The sequence below is a fragment of the Anser brachyrhynchus genome, assembly GCF_964034855.1.
Source record: "Anser brachyrhynchus genome assembly, chromosome: 11".
Taxonomy (NCBI): domain Eukaryota; kingdom Metazoa; phylum Chordata; class Aves; order Anseriformes; family Anatidae; genus Anser; species Anser brachyrhynchus.
Genome location: NC_137706.1, coordinates 20616414 through 20637305, shown reverse-complemented (window position 1 = coordinate 20637305; position 20892 = coordinate 20616414). Strand labels below are relative to the sequence as shown.

Sequence of the window (20892 nt, the reverse complement as noted above, 5' to 3'; positions counted from 1 at the left end):
CTGTGTACGTGGCCCACCTGAAAGCTTCCTTTCTTCTAGTAAATCTACAGATCAGTTGAAAGGGTTTTTTTTCAGGCTGCCACTCGCAGCTGAAGGGCACAGCCGAGGTGCTGTGCAGCCGGAGGAGTTGCTCCCTCAGCCCTCCCCTCCGGCCACGATAACCATCTTATTCACGGAAGCCCAACGCTACGTTCCTAAATTACAGATTATGGTTAAAAAAAAAAAAAAAGCTGCGAAAAAGGAAAAAAAAAAAACCCAAACCTCAGTACTTTCCCCATGCTGCAAGGCACGAGGAATTCCCTTGCTCACCAAAGCCCATCAGGACACACCGTTTTCCTGGTGGGACACCAGCAGCTCCGGCACTCGCTGTCTGCCTGAAGGAAAGCAGCACGAGGCGCAGATGTTTTCCCTCTCCCCTTCACCCTCCCCTGCCCTGAGCTGCACCAGCCCTGCACCGGTGATAGGGCTGGGAGCGAGGACGTATAATTTCTGTGCTTAACTCTGACTAATGCAGGATGTGTGGGAGCGCAGCGCCCGGCATGAATAACAGCTCCATAAAGCACGTATCAGTATCACGCTAAGTCATTCTTATCATCCAAACAGGATCTGAAGCATGTGCGTGCACAGTACCTTTCCTGTAAAGGTTTTATCGTTACTGTTGCTTGCATGGAAATCCAGCTGGTACGACATAAAAAGGAGCAGGAAAAAGCAAGTGGCCAGAACAGCCAAATCAACATAAACAACTATCTTATTTTTATGTAAATGTCAGTAGTAATAAAAACTCGAGGCAAGAAGTGATTAAAGAACGCCCAGAAAAAAACAACACAAAAACAAGTCACCATTCAACCACCACGGGAGACGGAACGGTTCCTAAATGGGATGTTTTTCAGAAGTTTTCCATGAGGTGTCTGTAAAGAACAGCTGAAAATATCAGCTGCATGCAAGCTCACATTTAAGTAACAGACAGGTTTTCAAGTAGCTCTCCTGTTGTCCTCTCCCCCTCCTCTCTCTCCAAACTAAAAAGAAAACTTAACGTTCACATCCTGGGAACCCCACTGGATCAAGGCTGAAGCACTAAGCTTAAAACAGAAACAGATCTAGAGCCTGCCAAGGAGAGGGGAACAAGGAGGGAAGTAGACTCACAGGTAAATATTAGTTTGTACTTGAAAAAGCCCGAGTACGTTTTAGAGCTGCTTTTGATTTCCATGCCAACTTTGCTCCGTCCAATGCTGGTAGGGCACGGCCATGCAGGGGGGACGAGTGCCTGGCGTCTCTGCCGGCTGGTCCAGGGTGTCGGTGATACTGCTGGCCATTATCAGCCAAATTCTGGAAAACCATCAGCGGCATTCCAGAAACAAGACAGTTTTTTTTACCTCATTTTCCTTTTGGCCCCTCTTGGTCGGTGCCTTTAACGCCAGCCACACGGGAGTCGCGCGGGGCGGCCACGTGTGGTTTTGGCACCTGGAAAAGGGGTGAGGAAACTCTCCCTGCCTTCCCTCCATCCCATAACCACACAGAACTCTCTTCCTGCACCTCACCTCGCCGTCTGGCAACCTCTGTGAGCACTGGCCTGAGCTACAGCGCTGGACAAAGACCGGAGGCTCGCTAGGCCACTGGAGGGATGCCTCCAGGCCTCAGCCGTGACCTGAAAGGGGAATCCACAGAAGACGAACCAATTTTTGGTTCTTCAAATCCTGAAGTGTGTTCAAAACTACGCAAGTGCACAAATTGGTCCGTCCATCGCTGTGGTAGAGCCAAGAAGAGAGCAGCACTAAAAGGCTGCTTAGCAGCTCACACCACGCCGCGCAGCACTTTCTTGGTCAGGGCGAAGACCACCGCTCGCTCCAAATCAAAGCTTGAGGGCAACTTGAGAAGCAAACCACAATAACTACCCAAGATGAAATGCAGACAGGAGACCCAGGAACGCCACCCAGCTTCTCTAAAACAACACGATGAGACACGTAGAAGTAACAGGCAATTATGGCCTTCTTTTTATGTCTCCTCTCCAGCGGCATAATGCACTTGCGCTAGGTCCCCGGGTCAGCAGTGACTCAGAGAACAGAGGGCTTCCAGTGAATCATCCACACCTTTTTAAGCACCCTCCAGGTCTTGTTGATTGGGAGATGTCTCACTACCTACACCTTCCCTAAATACTTACTGGGCTGTCCGAGGCATGAGCGGGTGTGAGGGAGAGCACGTGAGCAAGGCTGCAGGGGAGCGGGCCGTCCTCTCCCGGCACCTGGGCGGTGCAAAGGGGGATACGAGACACACACAGACCCAACGGCACAGCCCGCTCCTACAGCAAGTGGCTACGGACAGAAGCGATAGGAAGACAGGGAAACAATGTGGGATAAGTCACAAATATTTGATTTCACAAGTCAAGACAGTTTTCTTTCCCCTCCCCTCGTGACTAAGCCTTTGGTCCACACACCCACTCCGTCCTCAAAAAACAACTCCGTGAAACAAATTTGATTGCTCTAAAATACACACACAGGCAGTGACCAAGCACACCTCCTCCTCCTCACAGCACTAAGTCTATTTACTAAGAGTCTGCACCAACTGTCTGCTTTGTATGGAACAGGATCCAACTCCCCCTCTCAACGGGACACTAAACACCGGCAAGCCCAGCTCCTCTCCACTTGCCTTATCCATTCCCCAACCTCCACCTCTGTGGACACCGTTGTTCACGCGGACGGATTGCCTGAAATCTCCCCTAGCTGCTCCCAGGGAAAGGAGCGGTGCACAGCGTGCTGGGGGACCACGATGGATCCCAACAGAGCGCTCAGAAGCTGTGTCCTGGCACTGACCTGCTGCGCGACGCTGAGGCGCACAGCCCCGCCACCTCTCGCCGCCCTCCCATTTCTGACGCAGCAAGAATCCCTTCTTCAACTCTGCAACAGGCTTTGGGATCGTAAGATTAAAAAAACATGCAAAAATTCCTACTGAGGAACACCTAAGATTGGTAGCCTGAGGAGAAGAAGCAAATCCTTTTATCCCTTGAGGGCTCTGCCACACCAAGATCCTGTCTTGGGGACAGATTTGTAAAACGTGATGGTGAAATAATTCCTCTCCTCATTATCAGGAATGCCACACAGGTGGCCTTTTAAGGTCTAAGTGTCATAAAACAAACCAAAACAAATTACTGTAAAGCCTAGCACAGAAGAGATCACGACGTTTGACCTGGTTACAGACTGTGCTGACATGTTAAACCTAACCCCAGGAACCTACCCACCTTCGGCAGCCACTGCTCCACCCTACCTCTACCTAGTTGCCTCCCAGGCTGCTGCCTGTTTAGCTCACTGTTTGTGCCCTGCTACGTTTTCCTGCATACACAAACACACAAAAAAAAGAAGCAGAAAAAAAGAACCCTACCCCTTCTTTTTCCTCTCTGCAACCAAAACGAGTTGCCTGTCCTTATGTCATCCCATCCAGTCTCTTCCTCCTCGCTGGCACAACACTTTAATACCTTGTTCCTTCAACCCCTCAAAAAACACAGCTGCTAAAATTATCATTCTGGCCCGTCAATCACACTCCTCTCCTAATCTGTCTGGTATCTTCTACAGAGTATTAAGTTCAAACAGCCCAGAGCCCTGTCCTCAAGGCACTCCAGCACTCTTTATAGCCCACATCTGAGAGCTCATCGCAGCGGCAGCTCCCTCCCCGCCCCAAACTCCTGGCACCCTCTGGACATCCACCCCGAGTTTCCCCTTTGCTGCTCCTTCCCTGCCCACCTCGCCCCCTTTTCTCTCTCCTTCCAGCATTTCTCTGGGGCATGGAAAAGGCTGCCAGCCCTGATGGGATGGAAGGATGATCCCTTCCTGACTCATGTTGTTGGAAAGGCCAGATAAATGGAGTGTGCCACACGCCACCACCATGATGCAAGCAGAGAAAAAGGTTTACAGGGAGTGGATGGTGCAAAAATATTAAAGTAATTAATACAGCCCATGGTTACAGTTTTCTCCAGATATTCCCCTGGGTGCTGTCTTCCATCGGTTAGGCTGCCAGCTATTCAGTGCAGGGACAGTCTGTGTTTTTTCCCCCTTCTAAAGCAACAAGCACATTCTTGGCAGCTAAATTATTAATAAGGAACAAATGGTAATTGATTTATAGATGAGACCGAAGGAGAGGATTTGTCTTCCTTCAGTCCAAGCCATCGTGCCCACACTGCTTTGTCCTGGTTCTGTCACCGCCAAAATCTCCATCTCCCACCCAGACCCCGCAGCGTATCCCGCTCCAAATTATCTGTGTTTACACGACCTCTTTACCTCTTGTATCTGACCACTGACCAGATATTGCAAAAGAGAAGCAAAGTGTTTATTGTTCTTTCTGTCTCTCTTTCTTCTCAGCCGGCAAGAAAAAGCTTAGCTGGATTAGTTCTTAAGATTTTATTTTTATCCATTGTGTGCTCTCGTGAAAAAAAAAAAAAACCTACTCAAGGAAAAGATGAGTTTCGCATTCAGGCTTTGAATCGCTGAGCTGGGGGAATTAGCTCTCTCTCTGCTGGTGGAAAGTTCCACAGTTCTGGCCCAGCTCTTCGCACCAGAAGCATCTGTCCTCCTCCTCCTCCTCCTCCTCCTCCTCCGAGCACGACTTTCTCGCATTTCAGCCCCGAGACCTGCACCAACCTCTGTTCTGCTCTGCTGAAGGATCACGGGGTAGATTTCCCCCTGCTACTTATAGGCTCACTTGCGAGACAGGCTTTTTTGGGGCAGCCCCTGCGAGCCGCTGCCCCACAGCCTGTTGTGCTTATTCTAATTAACAGCACCACACACACATCCTATTGGTTTCAGGGCGCTCGCCACAATTTGTTTGGCACCAAGAACCCATCAGCAGTCAGCTTGCCACAAACTCAACCTTTTTAAGGCGGGACCCGTGGCTTTGCTGAAAGCAACACAGAAGTTTGTTTCTAGAAACACGACGGAGATGGCCCGCAGGACGTAGCGGTGCTGCTGAACCCCGGACAACGGGAACTCTTACACGAGGCAAAACCAGACCTTCAAAGGCTTGTAGGCAAATGTACTGTCACCGAATATTTTGTCATGGAAGCAAGAGCCTAAAAATACAACACGAGCAGATAATGCACTGAGACAGGCCGGCGCACATCCTGTCTTTGCTCTGTAAACACCACGATGCGCATTGGCACTGCTGTACGAATCAGGCCACCCGTACCAGAAGTAGGGCAGCAGTTTGTACAAGCTGCAGCCTTCGCCCCACAGCGGCTCTGCTCCTTCTCCCAGATACCTCGTGCCGTCCGGGGAGAGCCACGAACCTGGGGGGGGGGAGCACGGCTGGGCCGCCCACACCTCCGGCACGGGCAGCGGGGGCCCGGGGAGGAGGTGTGGAAGGAAGAAACGGTGTTACCGTCCATTTTCTGACACGGCACCTGCAGGAGCGCCGCGGCCTGCGGCAGCAGGAAGCCCGGGCCTCGAGATGTGCTGACTCACTGCAGCGTGGGTCCCTGCCGGCGGCGCAGGCTCGCGGGTCCCCCGAAGGCAGCCCTGCTGCTCCCTGCAAGCACAGGGCCCTCGGCAGCTCCTTTCCCTCGCCGGCTCCTTTCTCTCTGGGGCAGTAACCGGCAAAAAGGGCCAGAAGGCATCCTCACCTCCTGCACTCCCTCTTCCCACCTGCGAAACTTGAGCTTTAAAGGGAAAACACTTGTTTAGCAGAAACAAGAGAACGAATGGTAAAGGATGAAAAAAATCGCAGCACTGTGGGCACCCGAGGAAAGAAGATTCACTTCTTCAAGACGCAGTTTGCCAAGATTTGGGTGAATTAGACGCAAATCCTCAAAACCTTCAGATACCTTTCAGGCTTTTTATCTTATCAAAATCACCCCTGTTGGTCCAGGCGCTTTTATATAAAGTACGTGTGTTAGGTCCCCTCTTGTGGGAACATGTAAGCACACTGGGAACACTTTGCAGAGCTTCCACACCACGAGAATGGATGTCAGACTTGATTTTATTCAGTGCAGTTACGTGTAACAGTCACTAAAACAAAAAGCCAGAAACACCCGCAAGCGTTCAGACAAGCCAGGCTTCTCTCAGGACCTACGGCCTGCCCAGAGCTACGTAAAGGAAAGTTCTAAGCCATAAAGGATATTCAGAAAGACAAACAAAAACAGGTTCCCAAAACCTGACAGGTCACTTACCTTTCAGGAAGGGAATGAGCAGAGCCGCTCATTTGCACATGGGGTGGTGTATTCAGTAAATTCCAGTCCAGCCCTCTACACCACTCACTTTTGAGGATACTAATTGCTTTATGGCACTGCCCACTAAACCCCAATCCAATATCGAGGCTAATACACAACCAGTATAAAAGAAAAAGTCCCGGATCCAAAGGGAACAGGATTTCCATTTACAACAGGATGCAACAGGTAAAGGGACCAACAGGACGGAGCGGCTATCGCAGGAGCAGTTGCTCTATGCCAGAAGTGTCAAAGGGCTTCACGGGGAAAAGAAATTAAAAGCATCACCCCCACATTCTTCTTCCCGCAGTTAATCAGATTTTACTTTCAGAACACGTGTGCTAAAATCCAGGTGGACAAATCTGGAAAGTGTTTTCTACTTAAACGCAGGGGAAGAAATGGGAGGGGGAAGAGATGCACACAAAACTAAAAATATACGTTATCAGGAAGAGGAGGCTGTGGGGAAATGTGCGTATCAGCAAAGCAAAGCGCACCAACCCTTTCTGTTTTCTTTTACAGATGACCCTTGATAAATTATCATGTCTCCTTTAGGGATTTTTCTAATCTGTTTTCCATTATTACTCCTATTTTTAAGGAAGATAAGGTTGTCTCTGGTTTTGAAACTTCGACAAGGGCCGCGTCCTCCCACATAGCAGAATTTCGCTGCTGTAAAAGCTCCGGCTGCTCAGCCAGCTACTGCTCAGTAGCTTTGGTGCAATAAAAAAAAAAAAGGCAGCGCAGACAGCTACGAGAGGCACTAAGACCCTGCTCCGTCCTGGGCTGCAGGGCGCAGAGAAGACAAAAACAAACCTCCAAATGGCTTGCCCCCAGAAGCCGCTGAGGGCTGCTCGGTATGCCTGCACACCGCACAGCCGCTCACACAAAACCTCTGCAGCTTCCCCACGCGTGGGAGGAGCGGGGGGGCTGCGGTGGGACCAGCGCCGGGACCCCGCGGCACCACACACGGCACCTTACCCGTGAGCGACACGCCAAGTTCTGGCTCACACAGAAAAAAAAAACAAAACAAAACAAAAAAAACCAGCGCCGCGGGGACTGCGCGTAAAGGATTTTCCTGGGCCGAATGCTTCCGATGGCAAAGACGGTCAGAAAGAAGACAAGGCGAGGGGCTGGAGGAGGGCCAGGCTCCGCACCAGCACCCGGGGAATCCTCGCACAACCACGGCTGAGGCTGGCGCGGTCCTGACTCGTCAGCTAAGGTGCATCCGGTGGCGGCGTCAGGTGCAGGACTGGCAAAAGCATTCCCTTCGTAATGGCTTCCTAATTGTTTTCTGACAGCCACTACCCGTTCTCCAGAGGGCTGTTAAGCCGGAGATTTGGAAGGCGACGGCGTGCCGTTTGTCACGAGCAGGCACGGAGCAGCGCAGCCACCTGCTTCCGTCGGCATCGCCGCCGTTCTCACCCGCTGATGGGCTCGGGGAGCTCCCAGCGTGGTCCCCAGCAAACAAGCCCTGTTACCCACGTTGGCGCTCCAGAAACACCCTGCCCGCGTCACGTTTATGCGTTTGCTAGAGGTCGTGCATCAGCTCCAGCAGTTTAACTCGGCGCTTAAATCGAAGCCTGCACTCAGAGGGCTCTGCAGGAAGGGGTTGGGTTGGGGAAGCACTTAAATGGTTTGCTCAGGTAGGGTGTAAGTGGCTTTGAAATCTTAAAATACTGCTGTTAGATAATGAAGCGTTAAAAAAAAGGCCCGAAATATTTTATTTTGCGAGCACCTATTATTTCAATTCCAGCAGGCAACACTAACACACCTCACGGCAACAGCTACGCATGCTTATTTACGGACAGTATTCAGCCCCACTCTGCTCTCCTATCTGAATAAAAGCCAACGTATTTAGCATTTTGCTTCCTGCTGTAAAGGCTTGACAATCGTAGGCCTTGTCTGCGAGATGAGGAAAACCAACATGGAATATCGTGTGTCACTTCCTCTCCACTGCCTGCAAACCTGGAGTAAGCGACGGGGCGGGTAAAGGCACTCTCCTTTCACCTAAGCCTTCTTGCACAATAAAAGGAGAAGGATAAGCCTTTACTCACAGTGACTTTTCTTTAAAGCTCTGTATTAATCACATTCCTTTAGGAAAAAAAATAATCATTTGAATGTATTTAATTTTACTTTGTGAGTGATAATAGCACAAGTGTATTGCATCATCTTCACCAGAACAGTAATGCCTTTTAAGTTACTTTTTAGTAGCTGCCTCAGACATGCCTTAGATAATTTTATTGGCCAACTGAGGACTAATGCAAGACATATTCTATGAATAAATGCATTTCCAGAGCCTCAGTCTCAGAAGGTGATTTTGCAAATGGCCAATGAGAAGTGCCTGCTTTGAAGTGTTCCTGGAATTGGTTACAGTTGCTTAAACCACCGATCAAATTCTACCAAAAAAGGCTTAGAGAAATGTTACTTCAGACTAGGTTTATCTTTCCTATAAATGCAAACTACCGCATTAAAAACACAACTTTCCCTCACGAAGTATGCACTTTCACAGCTTCTGAGTATTTAACAGAGGTGCTTAAAGTCAACATTTCATTTTCTTTTTTGGAACGGTTGAAAAAACTCAAAGCCAAACTCCACTGAATGGAAAAGGTTAACTTCAAATGCCTTTCCCTTAAAAATAAACAATTGCTGGAGTCACAGCAGCCGGTGGGAAGGACCGGCTGGGTTGCTGACAGTGATGCTGGGTTACCATCCCTGCAGCCTGCTGTGCTCTCCACGGGGCTCCTCAGCCAGTAGGTTAGTAGGGCTCCTGCCTGTCCTCCATCCAGAAGGCCCCTTCCCCCCGGGGCAAAGCCAACAGCCTCAATTCAGGGAGCTCGCTGGGCTTTGTGCTGCCCAGCACCACGTGCAGCCACCACGCACGAGATGCTCGGCCCCATCCCGGCCTTCCGCAGAGCTCAGCCGTCCCACCAGCAGGCCACGCATTCTCAGCCTTCAATGGACTTCATTTGATTGTACTCCCATTTAAGCAATCCTAGCCCAAGCTTCCCAGATCCATCTGGATTCAGCCTTCAGCCTGACTAGTGAAATCCCAAAGTGTACTTTGCCCAAAATTCAGCGTGGCAGACTGCAGGAGATGCACTAGGTCACTCCCATCACACGCTCTACAACCGGCCTGCCTGATATTTTGGGGAGGGAAGAGATGAACAGAGGCGAAGCGTTTATTACATTCCTTCTTTAAGATTACTTCGCTCCAGTCTGTATTTGTTGCAACATCAAACCCCTCTGACTTACATTTTACACAGAATGTTTACAACACGTGTGGGCAAATTTAGCAACGTATATTTTTTACACTTGCTCGCTTTCCCGCATCCACAGTCTGAGTTACCCTATACATAAGGCTCCCTTCACAGTAACAACGCCAGGACTTTCCATATGCGCTGCTGCTCAAGAGCAGCACTGCTGGCAGGGCTCACCCCATGCATGTGAAGCGATCACATTTAGCATGCTGGGAGCTCTATCTGAAGAGGGCACGCACCTGGGAAAGAAAAAAAAAAAAAAGCCAAGGATGCTATGAAAGAAACCACACCAAAGGAGCTCACAGATGAGGTGGATGACAAGGGCCTTACTTGAAGCCCGTGGACATTTCAAAGAAAGCACACAATGGTGCTGCCAACTCACTCTCGGTGGAACATTTTGTTTTACAAGGCTGTTTTACAACAAGGCTGTTTTCTCCTTGACAGGATCACAGGAATCCTCAAGACGCCCTTCCTGAAAAGTGGCAGCGCTGCACAAATGGGCTTTGGGAAGGAGGGGAGATTTTAAGACATCTCCTCAGGGCAATGCCTGGGCCCTTTCCAGGCAGTGGTGTAAGAATGGTGCAGGAGTGGTGCTGTTATTCCGCCTTTGATGGCATTATTCCTTGGGCACATGCCTTCGCTTCTCTCATTTTGCTGCGGTTTTCCTAACATTATGCTTTTATAGGAGAGTTTTGCAGCAAGTTCGAGGGAAATGACATCGGTTCAATCAGCTTAATACAGAAAGCTGCCTTCAAAGAAGCTTTTAAAAATACATTTTCAGTGGCTCTGTAGCATTTAGAAAAAAAAAGCTAGTGCATCCAAGCCTATAAAGTCATATAAAGAGCTTCCAATTCAAACATCTGAACACTGATACATATTCATCCTCTGTGCTGCTAATTAACCACAAGCTGATTTCCTTCAGCAGCATGTTTATTTTAGCAGTATGGCTGTCCAGAGCCTACCTTCCAGAACCCAGCAATAATTAGGCTGCATAAAACAAACAGCTACGTTCACTAGTGAACTGAAAAAACCATCCCATGGAATCGGGGTTTTGCCTTCTCTCGAGAGCACAAAAGGTAACAGCCCCCGAAATCTTCCTCGAGAAGCTGGTAACAACCATAGTTGCCTCTCGGGAGATTAATTAGGCCAAAAGTGCCATGATAGGGCAAAGTTATAACCCAAAACACGCTGTTGTCTAGCCACAGATTCCTATCTCTAGCATGCTCCAGTTTTTCAATCTAGTGCGGTAACAGAGGAGGCTGACACCGAGGGACAGAGCAAGGGGGAGCAGCGTGGGGCACCCCGAGCAGACCCGGCCTCTGCTATGCCACTGGTGGCAGCTAGAGAAAAAAAAGCAGCGTGTCACAATTTGTCCCCAGCAAAAGAAACTAAGCCCCGAGGGAGTCTGCAGTTCCCTGAAACGAACGGGATGAGCCCTCTAATAGAAGATCTAGAAACGGAAAAAAGGCACAAAGAGACAGGAAGGCGAGAGGCACAATGGGCTGTTTTTAAAGGCGCGATAAAGCAACTGTGGCCGCGCAGGAGTGAAGCCCATCTATCGGGAAAGCCGGTTCTAGCACAGACATGAGTTTTAGGGATGAACAAAAGCGAGCAGCCTGGCAAGAAGTGCTGGGTGACGGGAAGGAAGGCTCACCTGCAAGCTGCCATCCCGCCTGCACAGGCGATCAATTTTATCCGTGAACCGCCGCTTGGCGCCCTCCTCACACACCTCATTTATAGCTCGAACCTCAACTTTTCAGGAGTAATCAATCCCTAAAAAGAAGTAAGAGCTCTACACCGTGTTTAGCGAGGCACTTTGAAAGCCAGTGCGAAGCAGTGGGCACCGACTGCACAGGCCCGCGTTACACGTGCCGCCTGTCGGCCTGACGCGGGTGCCCCCAAAAACGCAGGGGGTGCGGGCTTCAGAAATAGAGGCTGCAGAACAGAGCCTGCTCGGCACCGGCTACTTACGAGAGGATCTGTCCACGTTTGCAGGGTACGGCTGGGTGCCAGTCAGCAACGTAGTCACTTCAGTCCATGCTTTCTGTCTGTAAGTTCGTTTTAATGTATTTTTTTTTCCAGGTAGCATATAACATTCTCTCATGGGAAGATCTTCCACAAGCTACATCGAAATGTAACATGCTTTTTAAACAACCTTTTCTGGGTTTTGTTTTTCATTTACGTTATGAAATGCTTTTTGATGGCATTTCACAACAGTTTACCAGACTGAAGGACATCTTAACGACTGAGCACGGGGAGGTGACAAACGAAGGTCAGTATCACCATCGGCTGACCCGGCCACCCTAACAGGCGGCACACCACCAAAAAGTCAACCTGTATTTTCCTCACTGAAGGAAAACGCACCAATGATGATCCCTAAAGATCACCCCGAAGGTGATGAAGTAGAAACAACCTACAATGCCAAAAAAAAAAAGCAAAAAAGAAAAAAAAAGCCTTGCTATAAACTATGCTCTGACCTTGTAAGCCTTGTGGGCTGCGTGTATTCACCACTCCTTGTGGAAACTGCATTCCCAGATATCAAGCCCTCCTTCATGTGGGGTGTTACTGGTTAAAAACAATTCAGGAAAACATTTTTTATCCTTGTTCTTTCTACCAGCAATTATTACCCATGTTTTGCTTCTGTTTATGCAATTAAGGCCTTTCACTCTTAACCATGATCTAACTCCAGTTATAACCAACATATGGGCTTTGTGTCACATGCCGGTAGGCAAGCAAGCACAAGACCATATTTCAAATTGGCAGCAATCCCATACAGAACTTTGTGACTTTCTTTTACCCCCAGGAAGGTATTTCTGCTGACAAGGCACACACACAGACACATTTCAGCTCCGCATGTGGTTCAGCATCTCATCACTGCGCAGTTCTGTTTTGCTCCGGCCTGGTTTTGCACAGCCCTAACTCCTGGGTGAATACTTCCATAATGTGAAACCTCAGCTCCTTTATCTTTTGTTTTTACCAAGCTAGGCCTGAAATCTTGATTGGCACAGCAATGTGAATTAAAAAGCGTGATTCTTGTAATCACGTTTTCACCAATAGCCCTCTCGTTGATGCAGTTGTATCAGTAAGAGATGTCTCTTCTTACCATTATAAAGTAATTAACATTTATAACTGACATGAAATCCTACTGGCAGACTGCTTAGCTATCTTGGAGAATATTGCTAAGGCACGCTACAGTAAAACTTTGCTTTTCTGTGAAATGCATGATTTTCAACCTTGCTTAACCTCTTACAGCCAGAAACAAGAGTTATACAGGACAAAAGTAACAGCTTTGTAGTGAACATCTTTGCTTGTACTAATTCCTTTGCAGCAGGGCCTGGAGCTAACAACAGTGCAGTCATGGTGTGGTCCTATCCATACGTGCAAGACAAAAAGCCATGTGAAATGCCAGATCTTCATTAGCAGACGTCAGAATGCTACACGTTGAAGTTCTGAGAAAATTCAATGGCAATTCAGGGTATATGCTAATACAAGATCCTCTGTGCTGTGACGGGACCCTCCCACGAGACGGAGTTGTACAAAATAATTGACCAAAATTAAATGAGTGAAATCACTGAGACACCAAATGTTTGACCCATAATTTTTTTTTTAAATATTCACGATTCCAAAATGTAACTCACTGATCATGCCTATTTGCTTTAAAAATGCATTGCCCAATAAACATGTTTACTTACTGCTCTTTTCCTTTACTAATCTGCTCGTGACTCTTGGGCAAGTCAAGTTTTGATTGCATTTTTCCTGAAAACTGGGATTAGTTTCTTTTAAAAAACACTAAGTAATTGCTCAAACTGAAAATCCTGCTTGATTATCCTCATAAAACCTGTAGGGTACCTAATGATATCTTAGCTGCTAGCATCCCTCCTGGCACACACAGACCCACGACAACTCCATATGGCATCAAGAGGTATTTTGCACCAAACCACCCTAACCCAGCACTTTAGGAACCCATTTACTTTTTATCCTGGCTTTCTCTATGGACTACGCAGTCTGCTCCCTCCTGTGCCTAATTGAGGCAGGGATCCATTTCGTTATTCCCCAAGAGGAGGCAGGAAAGGAGAGAGGGGATATGAGAGACAACTTGGAAGAGTTGCCATTCGCAGAAAACCAGTCCAAGCAGAACCACTGTCTAACAAGAAGCGAAGCTTGCCCATGACTACACCTCTTACTCTAAATAGCAAGGTATAAGAAAGGCAAGTGGAGAAGATGACTGTGCCCACAACCCTGCAGATCTCAGAGGTCTGCAGGAAAGGGTATGTGAGCGCAGTGACAATCACATTTCACACACACCAGCGTCAGTAGGCATCTTGCTTCCCCTTCCTGGCTGCGGTCACGTAGTGGGCACGGGTTAGAAGTCACACTTCGCTGCTTGCCTGCTGCCGTGGCATCTGTCTTTCCTTGCAGTGCTGGGGCAAAACTTGAAGGTTGCACAAATTAACTTTATTAATAAAAAGATGCTGCAATACAGCCTTTACACCGTGCTCTATCCCCAAGTATAAATATTGCTTGCAATGCTGAAATTCCGTGTGATGTTTGCAAGCACTCTAAGTTTTCCCTCCTTACATCATTATACTACAAAGTTTGTCACAACCAGAAAAAAAACCCCTGCATTTTGTATGTAATTATGCAATTATATGGCCCTCATTAACACAGCACTCGAATGCCTGATACAATTCCACAAAGTTGTCTCAAGAGCCCCCAAATAATTATTTGCTCCATTTCGAAGAAAGGAAACTGAGGCAAAGGGAGACAACCGATCTCAAGTAATGAAGGGAACAAGAGCGTTAAGTCCGCAAGTTCCCTGTTGTGTCCAACATTTAATACCATTTCTGCATCATGCCTATGCGCATGCTTAGTGGAAAGTAAGAGCAATGAGAAAAATAAAATTTATCTTACATCTGACAGCGACAAGGCAGGAAATTCTTCATACCAATTTACGACAGCGACGAGCAACATTTACTGTTTATATTTGCCTTTCTAAATTGACATTTTAATAGCCTCCCTCCTTGTTACAGTCCTTCTGCCTAAACATTTCTGAAGGCGCGCGTGCGTAGAGGCAGGGGAGCGCTCACGCTATGCTCCTCGCTATCAGGCATGCCTCCTTGCTATCTCCTTTTCGCGGAACCAGTCACCCCTGCTCTATCAGGGCAGAGCCCAGGAGAATCCCAATAAGCAACTCCCTTGTTCCTCTTCAGAGACTTAGGACTTAATCCAGAGCTCAGGGAGGGTTTGTGAAATGCAGACGGGCTTTGGACCAGGCCGGTCACGTCTGTGTACATATTTGCTTTGTATGACTTTAAAAAAAAAAAAATCTTCTCACAGTCCAGGGCTTACACGTCATTCCCATGCTGCTTCCGCAGCGAAGTCTGTGGATTGCCCTCTGCCAGTCGGCCTCGCCGGGTCTCTCACGGGTCACTGTGAAAATGAAATCCTGAACCCCCGCTGCAAATTGTGCCTTTCTCCCATCTACGCCGTGTGGTTTGGTCTAATCAAATGCATTTTGAATGAGTATGGGGTGAGTGTATGCAGCGGCAGCCTTTTATTAATTGGCTGTTATTAAAAAAAAAAAAAGTTTTGGAGCGTCTCTTGTGGGAATTCCATTTGCTCAGTCTGTGCAGGAGGCCTCTGGAGTTACTCAGAGGAGAAGAGCTTCACTGGAGCTGCTCCAAAAAAGTAAATACAAAACCAACCACACGTACCCGTGCTACAGGCTTCACGCTTCACCAAAAAAACCCCTCCCCCTCGCACTGAGAAACTGCAGAATGCACCCCTAAGGGATCAGTAACGCACACGTGAAGTACACGCACAGCGAAACCGCAGGGGTTTGACAACCCACCCCAAACAGCGCTCCCGAAACTGAGGGGGTCCTGACTCTGCGCAGCGTCAAGGCAGACGGGCCTAGGGAAAAAACACTCCTCTCCAAGCTCTTTGCCCCCCCGGCAGTCCCTGCAGGGCAACACACCACGCAGGACCTCGCTCTTCGAATGCACCCACGGCGGGCAGGCAGCGAGGCTCCACTCCGTGTCTCACCGTGTGCTCTCACCGCGGCTTCCCCGGCGAAAGCGGGGATCTTCTGGGGACTTCCCTCCTCGCAGACGGGTTGCTCCAAGCCACCCAAGCACGACGCCGCGGGTCCACGGGAGCAGCTACGAGCTGCTTCTGAGCGCCGCGTTACTCACTTGCAGATTTCATCCTAGGTCACCGTTTGGGCTGCTCTGGGTCCTGGGCTTTTTTGGTCAGCCGAGCGCACGAGGCTGTCTGCATGGCTTGCCGGCTCTTCTCTGAGCAAGCGTTGGGCTGCGGTACTGTAACTTCTAAGGGCATTAGTGAGAAACCCCCCAAAAAGCCAGAATTCCCACTGTAAATGACAGGAGATACAGAAGCAGAAGGCGTCTTGCCGATGACTTAAACCAGACCGATAACAACCCGCAGATCACATCGCAAGATGACGTTTTGTTAACACCTTGCAGTGAAACATCCACGCTTGCTGACTTCGCCTGTGGGTCCAGCACATCGTACCCTCAAAGTGAAGCGGCGAGGAAAAAGCGTGCAGTGGTGATGCAGAGGGAAATGGAAACACAGAGGCTGCCTCTGTACATGCTAGGGGGAACGTCCCGCTGGCAAAGTGCAGCGAGCTCCGGAGATCGGGGTGGACTCCTGGCCGGGGACAAACCCAGCCGGGAGAGAAAAATCAACGGACGAGGGCACACGGGGGAAATGGAAAAGTGGCAACAGGAGAAATTGCAGGGAGCTGCAGAGGTAGACGGATATATGGACCATGGGGAACGGTGCTGGTGGGGATGCACCTCCTGAGCTGAGGGCTCAAGGGCGAAGGAAACAAAGAACCAAGAGAGTTCAAACCCTCATTACTGCTCTAAAACCGAAAGTGTGGCATAAAGTTCACCTCTCCTCTGCAGTATCGGGTTATACCAGCACACTGCGAAGAAGCAGTTGGCACCCAGCTCTTCTGCAGGGTGCCAAGGCACAAGAGATACTCAAACCTCTGATTAAAAAGCTCTGGTGAAGCCAAAAGTGAAACAGTTGCAACACCTGTGAGAAAGGCAGCAGTAATTAACTCAAGAATTTCCCAGCTTGTTAAGTGTTACTTTTCTTGACAGCATTTCAAGTGCCGGGCCAAAAAATACCAACATCTGTAAGAAAACTCCAAACGAGCGAGAAACACTTAAAAAGCTCCCCCCACACACCAGAACCAAGGTTTCGGTAGCAGAACGAGAAAAAAGGTCAGGGAAACACAGTTAGCTACCATCAGAAGAGTTCAATGCTTTTTTATAAGAAGGATTTAAACTGAAAAGCCGAAAAGTTTAGAGGAACAACAGAGTATTGATGCCAAGGGAAAGACGTTCTGCTCATAGGCCAGCTCTGGGCATAAAAAAATAGCAAAACACTACTATGTTTAAAGAGATCTTTTCTTTTCTGATAAGTACCATATAAATCCACACATATATAATCATCTGATAGCTTGGATGTATTAAGTTGCAATTTTCAAGCCTTTCTTTTTAGAGTTGTAGGAACTGCAAGTTTACATAGGGTGCCACTGACCTTCCTCTTCCTGCTCCGCGGAAGACAAAAAATTGGATAATATTACAGACAAACTGTGTCGCAATTCCTAGGCACAGCAGGGTCAGATGAAGTTCAGTCTTCCCTTTGAACTTTCTTGCCTCTGTGGGCTATAGTCAAACCCTTAGTGTTATTTTAACATGGTTTTTAAAGTTTAATTTCCTTTTTGTGGCTTTGCGTGATTAACATTATTGACGTTAAAAGCGATACGCAGCCCCCTTTTCATCTTTTGGAAAGCAAGGAAATATTTGTGGGTTTCCCCCTCCCCCATTAATTAAAACCTTGCGGCAGCAATCCCTTCAGCTGCCGTGCTCGAGGCAATAGGAGGAATCCTGCTGCCCTCGGTGAAAGCGGGTCCTGGAGCCCACCCTGCCCAGGCTCCGGGGCTTTGCGTTCGGCCTCATCAGGAGCGGTCTGAATCGGTTCCTTTCGGGTCCGAGCTTCAGCGCTGGACGCAGGGTCATGGAAAACAAGCGGCGTGAAGAAGAGGATTTTAAACTTTGCACAAGGCTCGGCGTAAACCCCAGGAGCGGAGCGGTGACAAACCGGACTGCCAAAGTGTTGCAGCACCCTGCTTTAAATTACAGCATCTGCACCCACCGAAGCCACTTCGCAGCCCTCCAGGAGCTGCTACAGGGACGGATGCACTTTGTTTGGAGCCCGTGTTTACCCTAAAGGCGAGGCCCGTTGTGGCAGCCCACATCCCAGCATCTGCTGTCTGGTGCTGCTTTTGGGGACGCGACACCAAGTTAAGGCAGGAGAACCTGGGCACCTGGCTGTGAGCAGGGCCAAAGGAGAGGGATGGAAAAATGTGGGATGCACAAGGTCGCTTCCCAGGAAGCATCGCAGCGACCCAGACACAGAGATAACCTCAGCCAAGTGCTGAGCTTTGCTCCTCCAGATAAGCAATAACAGCAAGTAATCAATACGGGAATAAAGTGTTGACAAAGCAAACTAGCTCTAACATGCTCTTTTTTCACATGCAGTCCTGTTCTCGTCACGTATTCATGCACTGAAATAACCTGAAAAATTGTGTCAGCAAAGTGTGACTCCAAGAGGGGCTGGTTTCTCCAAGAGAAACCAAGGTGCTTAGTCAGAGAAACTTGCATAAATCTAGCAATACAGCTTAGTTGACCAGAATCTTTGATTCTGGAACGAAACAAGAAAAAGAACAACCATGCAAATCCAGTGAAGACCCTATAAGTTTGTAGCAGCCACCACTTGCCATAGGAAACCCGAAATGACTCATCCAACACTGAAGCACTGAAAAAAAAAAAGCACTTAACAGAAACAACTTAGCAAGGACAGTTTGATGACAGTTCTTCTGTGATGACAGGCTCCTAAAAGATATGCCAGTTGCAATGAATATTTCCAATTTAGATATCTGGCATTAAGTGGAGAGAGCCAAAGGCTTAAAGATGTCACATAACATAAGCGCAGCTCTGTTTAATTTTGCAGTTTCTGAAGCAGTGAAACCCCGGGCTTGCTCTTTTTTTCCCTCTCCCTTTTTTGATATGCCAAATCCATGACCAACACAAGAACTGTCTTTGCTCCGCTGTGACTAACATTTATCATTTGTACATAAAGTAGCCATTATTCAACCAAATGCGAATTCAGCAAGTGCTTTTCAAAATCACCCACCCCCTAGCAAGAACCGCAAACCAAACAGCCGCCCACACCCCGGCTGGAGCATGCCTCTGCATTCCTGAGCGCTGAATAACAGGAGTCGCTTGGAGCCCGCGCCGCTTTCTTACGGCTCCTCGCAGCCCGGAGAGAGACCAGCGCTGGGGTGGCAGCTTGGGGCACCCCTCCTGCCTTCAGCTTAACTCCCTTCCGAGCGTTGCTTCAAAATGTGGTGCCCCTGACACAGCCTTCTCTATTCTTTTTTGTAAACTAAAGACGGAAAATTCATGAGGGGGGGAAAAAAAAGGGAATGAAGTCTGAAAGCAAGTCTCTCAGCCACAGCCCAGAGCTGTCTCGGCATCGCTGGAAGTGCGAGGTCTGAGATGCAGCCCCTGGGTGATGCTGTTACCTGCACGCACTTCCCCGCTGATTCAGGCAGAAAAGCCCAACACGAGATGTGGACAAACAGCAAGAGATCTCCCCAGAAGCCAGGCCTGCACTCAGGAGGAGAAAGACACATTATTCTAGAGGGTATGCAAAGCCCAGGCAGGCTGCCACAGCCCGGGGAAAGCTCAACCTGCCGGGCCTGGCCTCGCTCCCCTGCCCTCCAGTCAGCAGCAGGGACGCAGTCCGGGTTTCCCCACAGCACCGACCCCATTTCTCGCTGCCTGTCCACCCCGCTGAGGCCTCCCTGCACTGCTGGATATAACGCGGCTCTAGGGAACGGGGGCAGCGCGCGCAGCTGCTCAGGGCTAAAACTGGAGAAGGATCCTGAGAAAGGAGCAGCAGCTCCGGCTGCAGAGCGTGGAAGGCTCGCAGCCTCCAGCAGCTGCGGAAGCAATTTGGGACGGTGGATCCGCGGAAAGCAAAGGCTCTCCCCCCACAGGGCCAGAAATATTTCCAAACGGAGATATCAGGCCACAAATAAATTCCCAACAACATACCGTTATGTTGCTTATGTTTAAAATCACTTCTTTAGTGAATGTGCAGTTCGGGCTCAGTTCTCAACTTCCACTGGCTCCATTTGGCCACAAAGAAGCCCAGCAATGGGCAAAGATTTTGCCGTGACACATGCTGGGGATGGTAGCAAAAGCATCCCCATCGTGTGGATGTTGTGCACAGTGCTTACCCTCCACGTTTCCCAGGGCTGAAGCGAAGGGCCTCTTGGAGAAGTTCTGAACCACACGACAGTAATTCCCAGGCTGGTCCCCAGTCCTCCAGCAGCCAGCTCAGATCATTAAAAAGAAGCCAGACAGCTTTGCTGAATCTAAGTCCTTGTTTGCCTTTTGACCAGTGTTAATGCAACACTCCATGCTAGGGAAGAGTCACGGAGCGAAGCATCGCCATCCAAACACTGCAGCACCACAGGCTGCACCGTCTATTTATTTATGACCCCGGGGAAAGTGTCCAATGCTTTGGGCGTGCTGCTCTCCTCACTGCCTTCACGTTATGCCTTACCTTGATCAGATTTCTGTAAGTCTTTGACACAGAAAAGCCAACACATCAAATACTAAAAACAGATTTAAAAATGGGATTGCCGAGTATTTTTTTTTTCCCCTGTAGAAGGCAAGTCAATCATCTCACGCTGAGTGCTGTATCGAGGCACAGAGACTTTATTTTCTTTTGCTAACAGCTTTGCCAAGATCTTTACGGGAAGGCCTGGAAACTCCTACCATGCATCACACAGCAGCTATGATCCAAGGCAGGTACCCAAGTTGCTCAGCCAATACGATAATCCTGTATTGCTAAATCCGCCGGTTCTTTGAAGAACCTTGAATCACTTTTAGCACTGCGTTGGCCGAGGGAGCCGGATGTTCCTCTCTGCAAAACCTGTCACCACCGCTCCCGAGGAGGAAGAAATTGCTCGAGAGAAACAAAGATTCCCCCGGGCTCTTCCGATGGGAGTGTCTGGCCCCCTTGCCTTCCTCCCCTCACCTTCGTGTGCCCAAATGTGGGCAGTCCAGGAAATAAGGGCACGATATTTAAAAATAAAAAATAACATTAAAAAAATTTTTTGCTCCTCTACAGCCTAGGAATTTACACCCACGAAGAATTTGACTCTAGGTGTCAAAGCAACAAGTTATTTTGGAAAAAAAGTCTTATAACTAGATACAAGTAAGAACTTTTGATGGGTTAATTTAATGAAACGATTCCAAGTAAGTTCTGCTCTCCCCTTACCAGCTATCTAGCACTTATCCCCATATAATGGTATCAACACAATCAGTAGCTCTCCAAGTA

At 48.8% G+C, this 20892-nt stretch overlaps 1 protein-coding gene across 2 annotated transcripts in view; it reads right to left on the bottom strand.

Annotated features, from left to right (window-relative positions):
- Nucleotides 1–20892, bottom strand: part of SMAD3 (SMAD family member 3) — a 75532-nt gene that overhangs the window by 31754 nt on the left and 22886 nt on the right. The window contains exon 1 of one of the 2 annotated variants that reach the window (XM_080551514.1): nucleotides 14350–16007. The exons of the other annotated variant lie outside the window; for it this stretch is intronic. Within the exon in view, the coding sequence (XP_080407640.1) occupies nucleotides 14350–14381 (32 nt within the window). The 5' untranslated portion in view covers nucleotides 14382–16007. Of the gene's footprint in view, nucleotides 1–14349; nucleotides 16008–20892 lie in introns of those variants that run through there. 2 annotated transcript variants of the gene reach the window in all.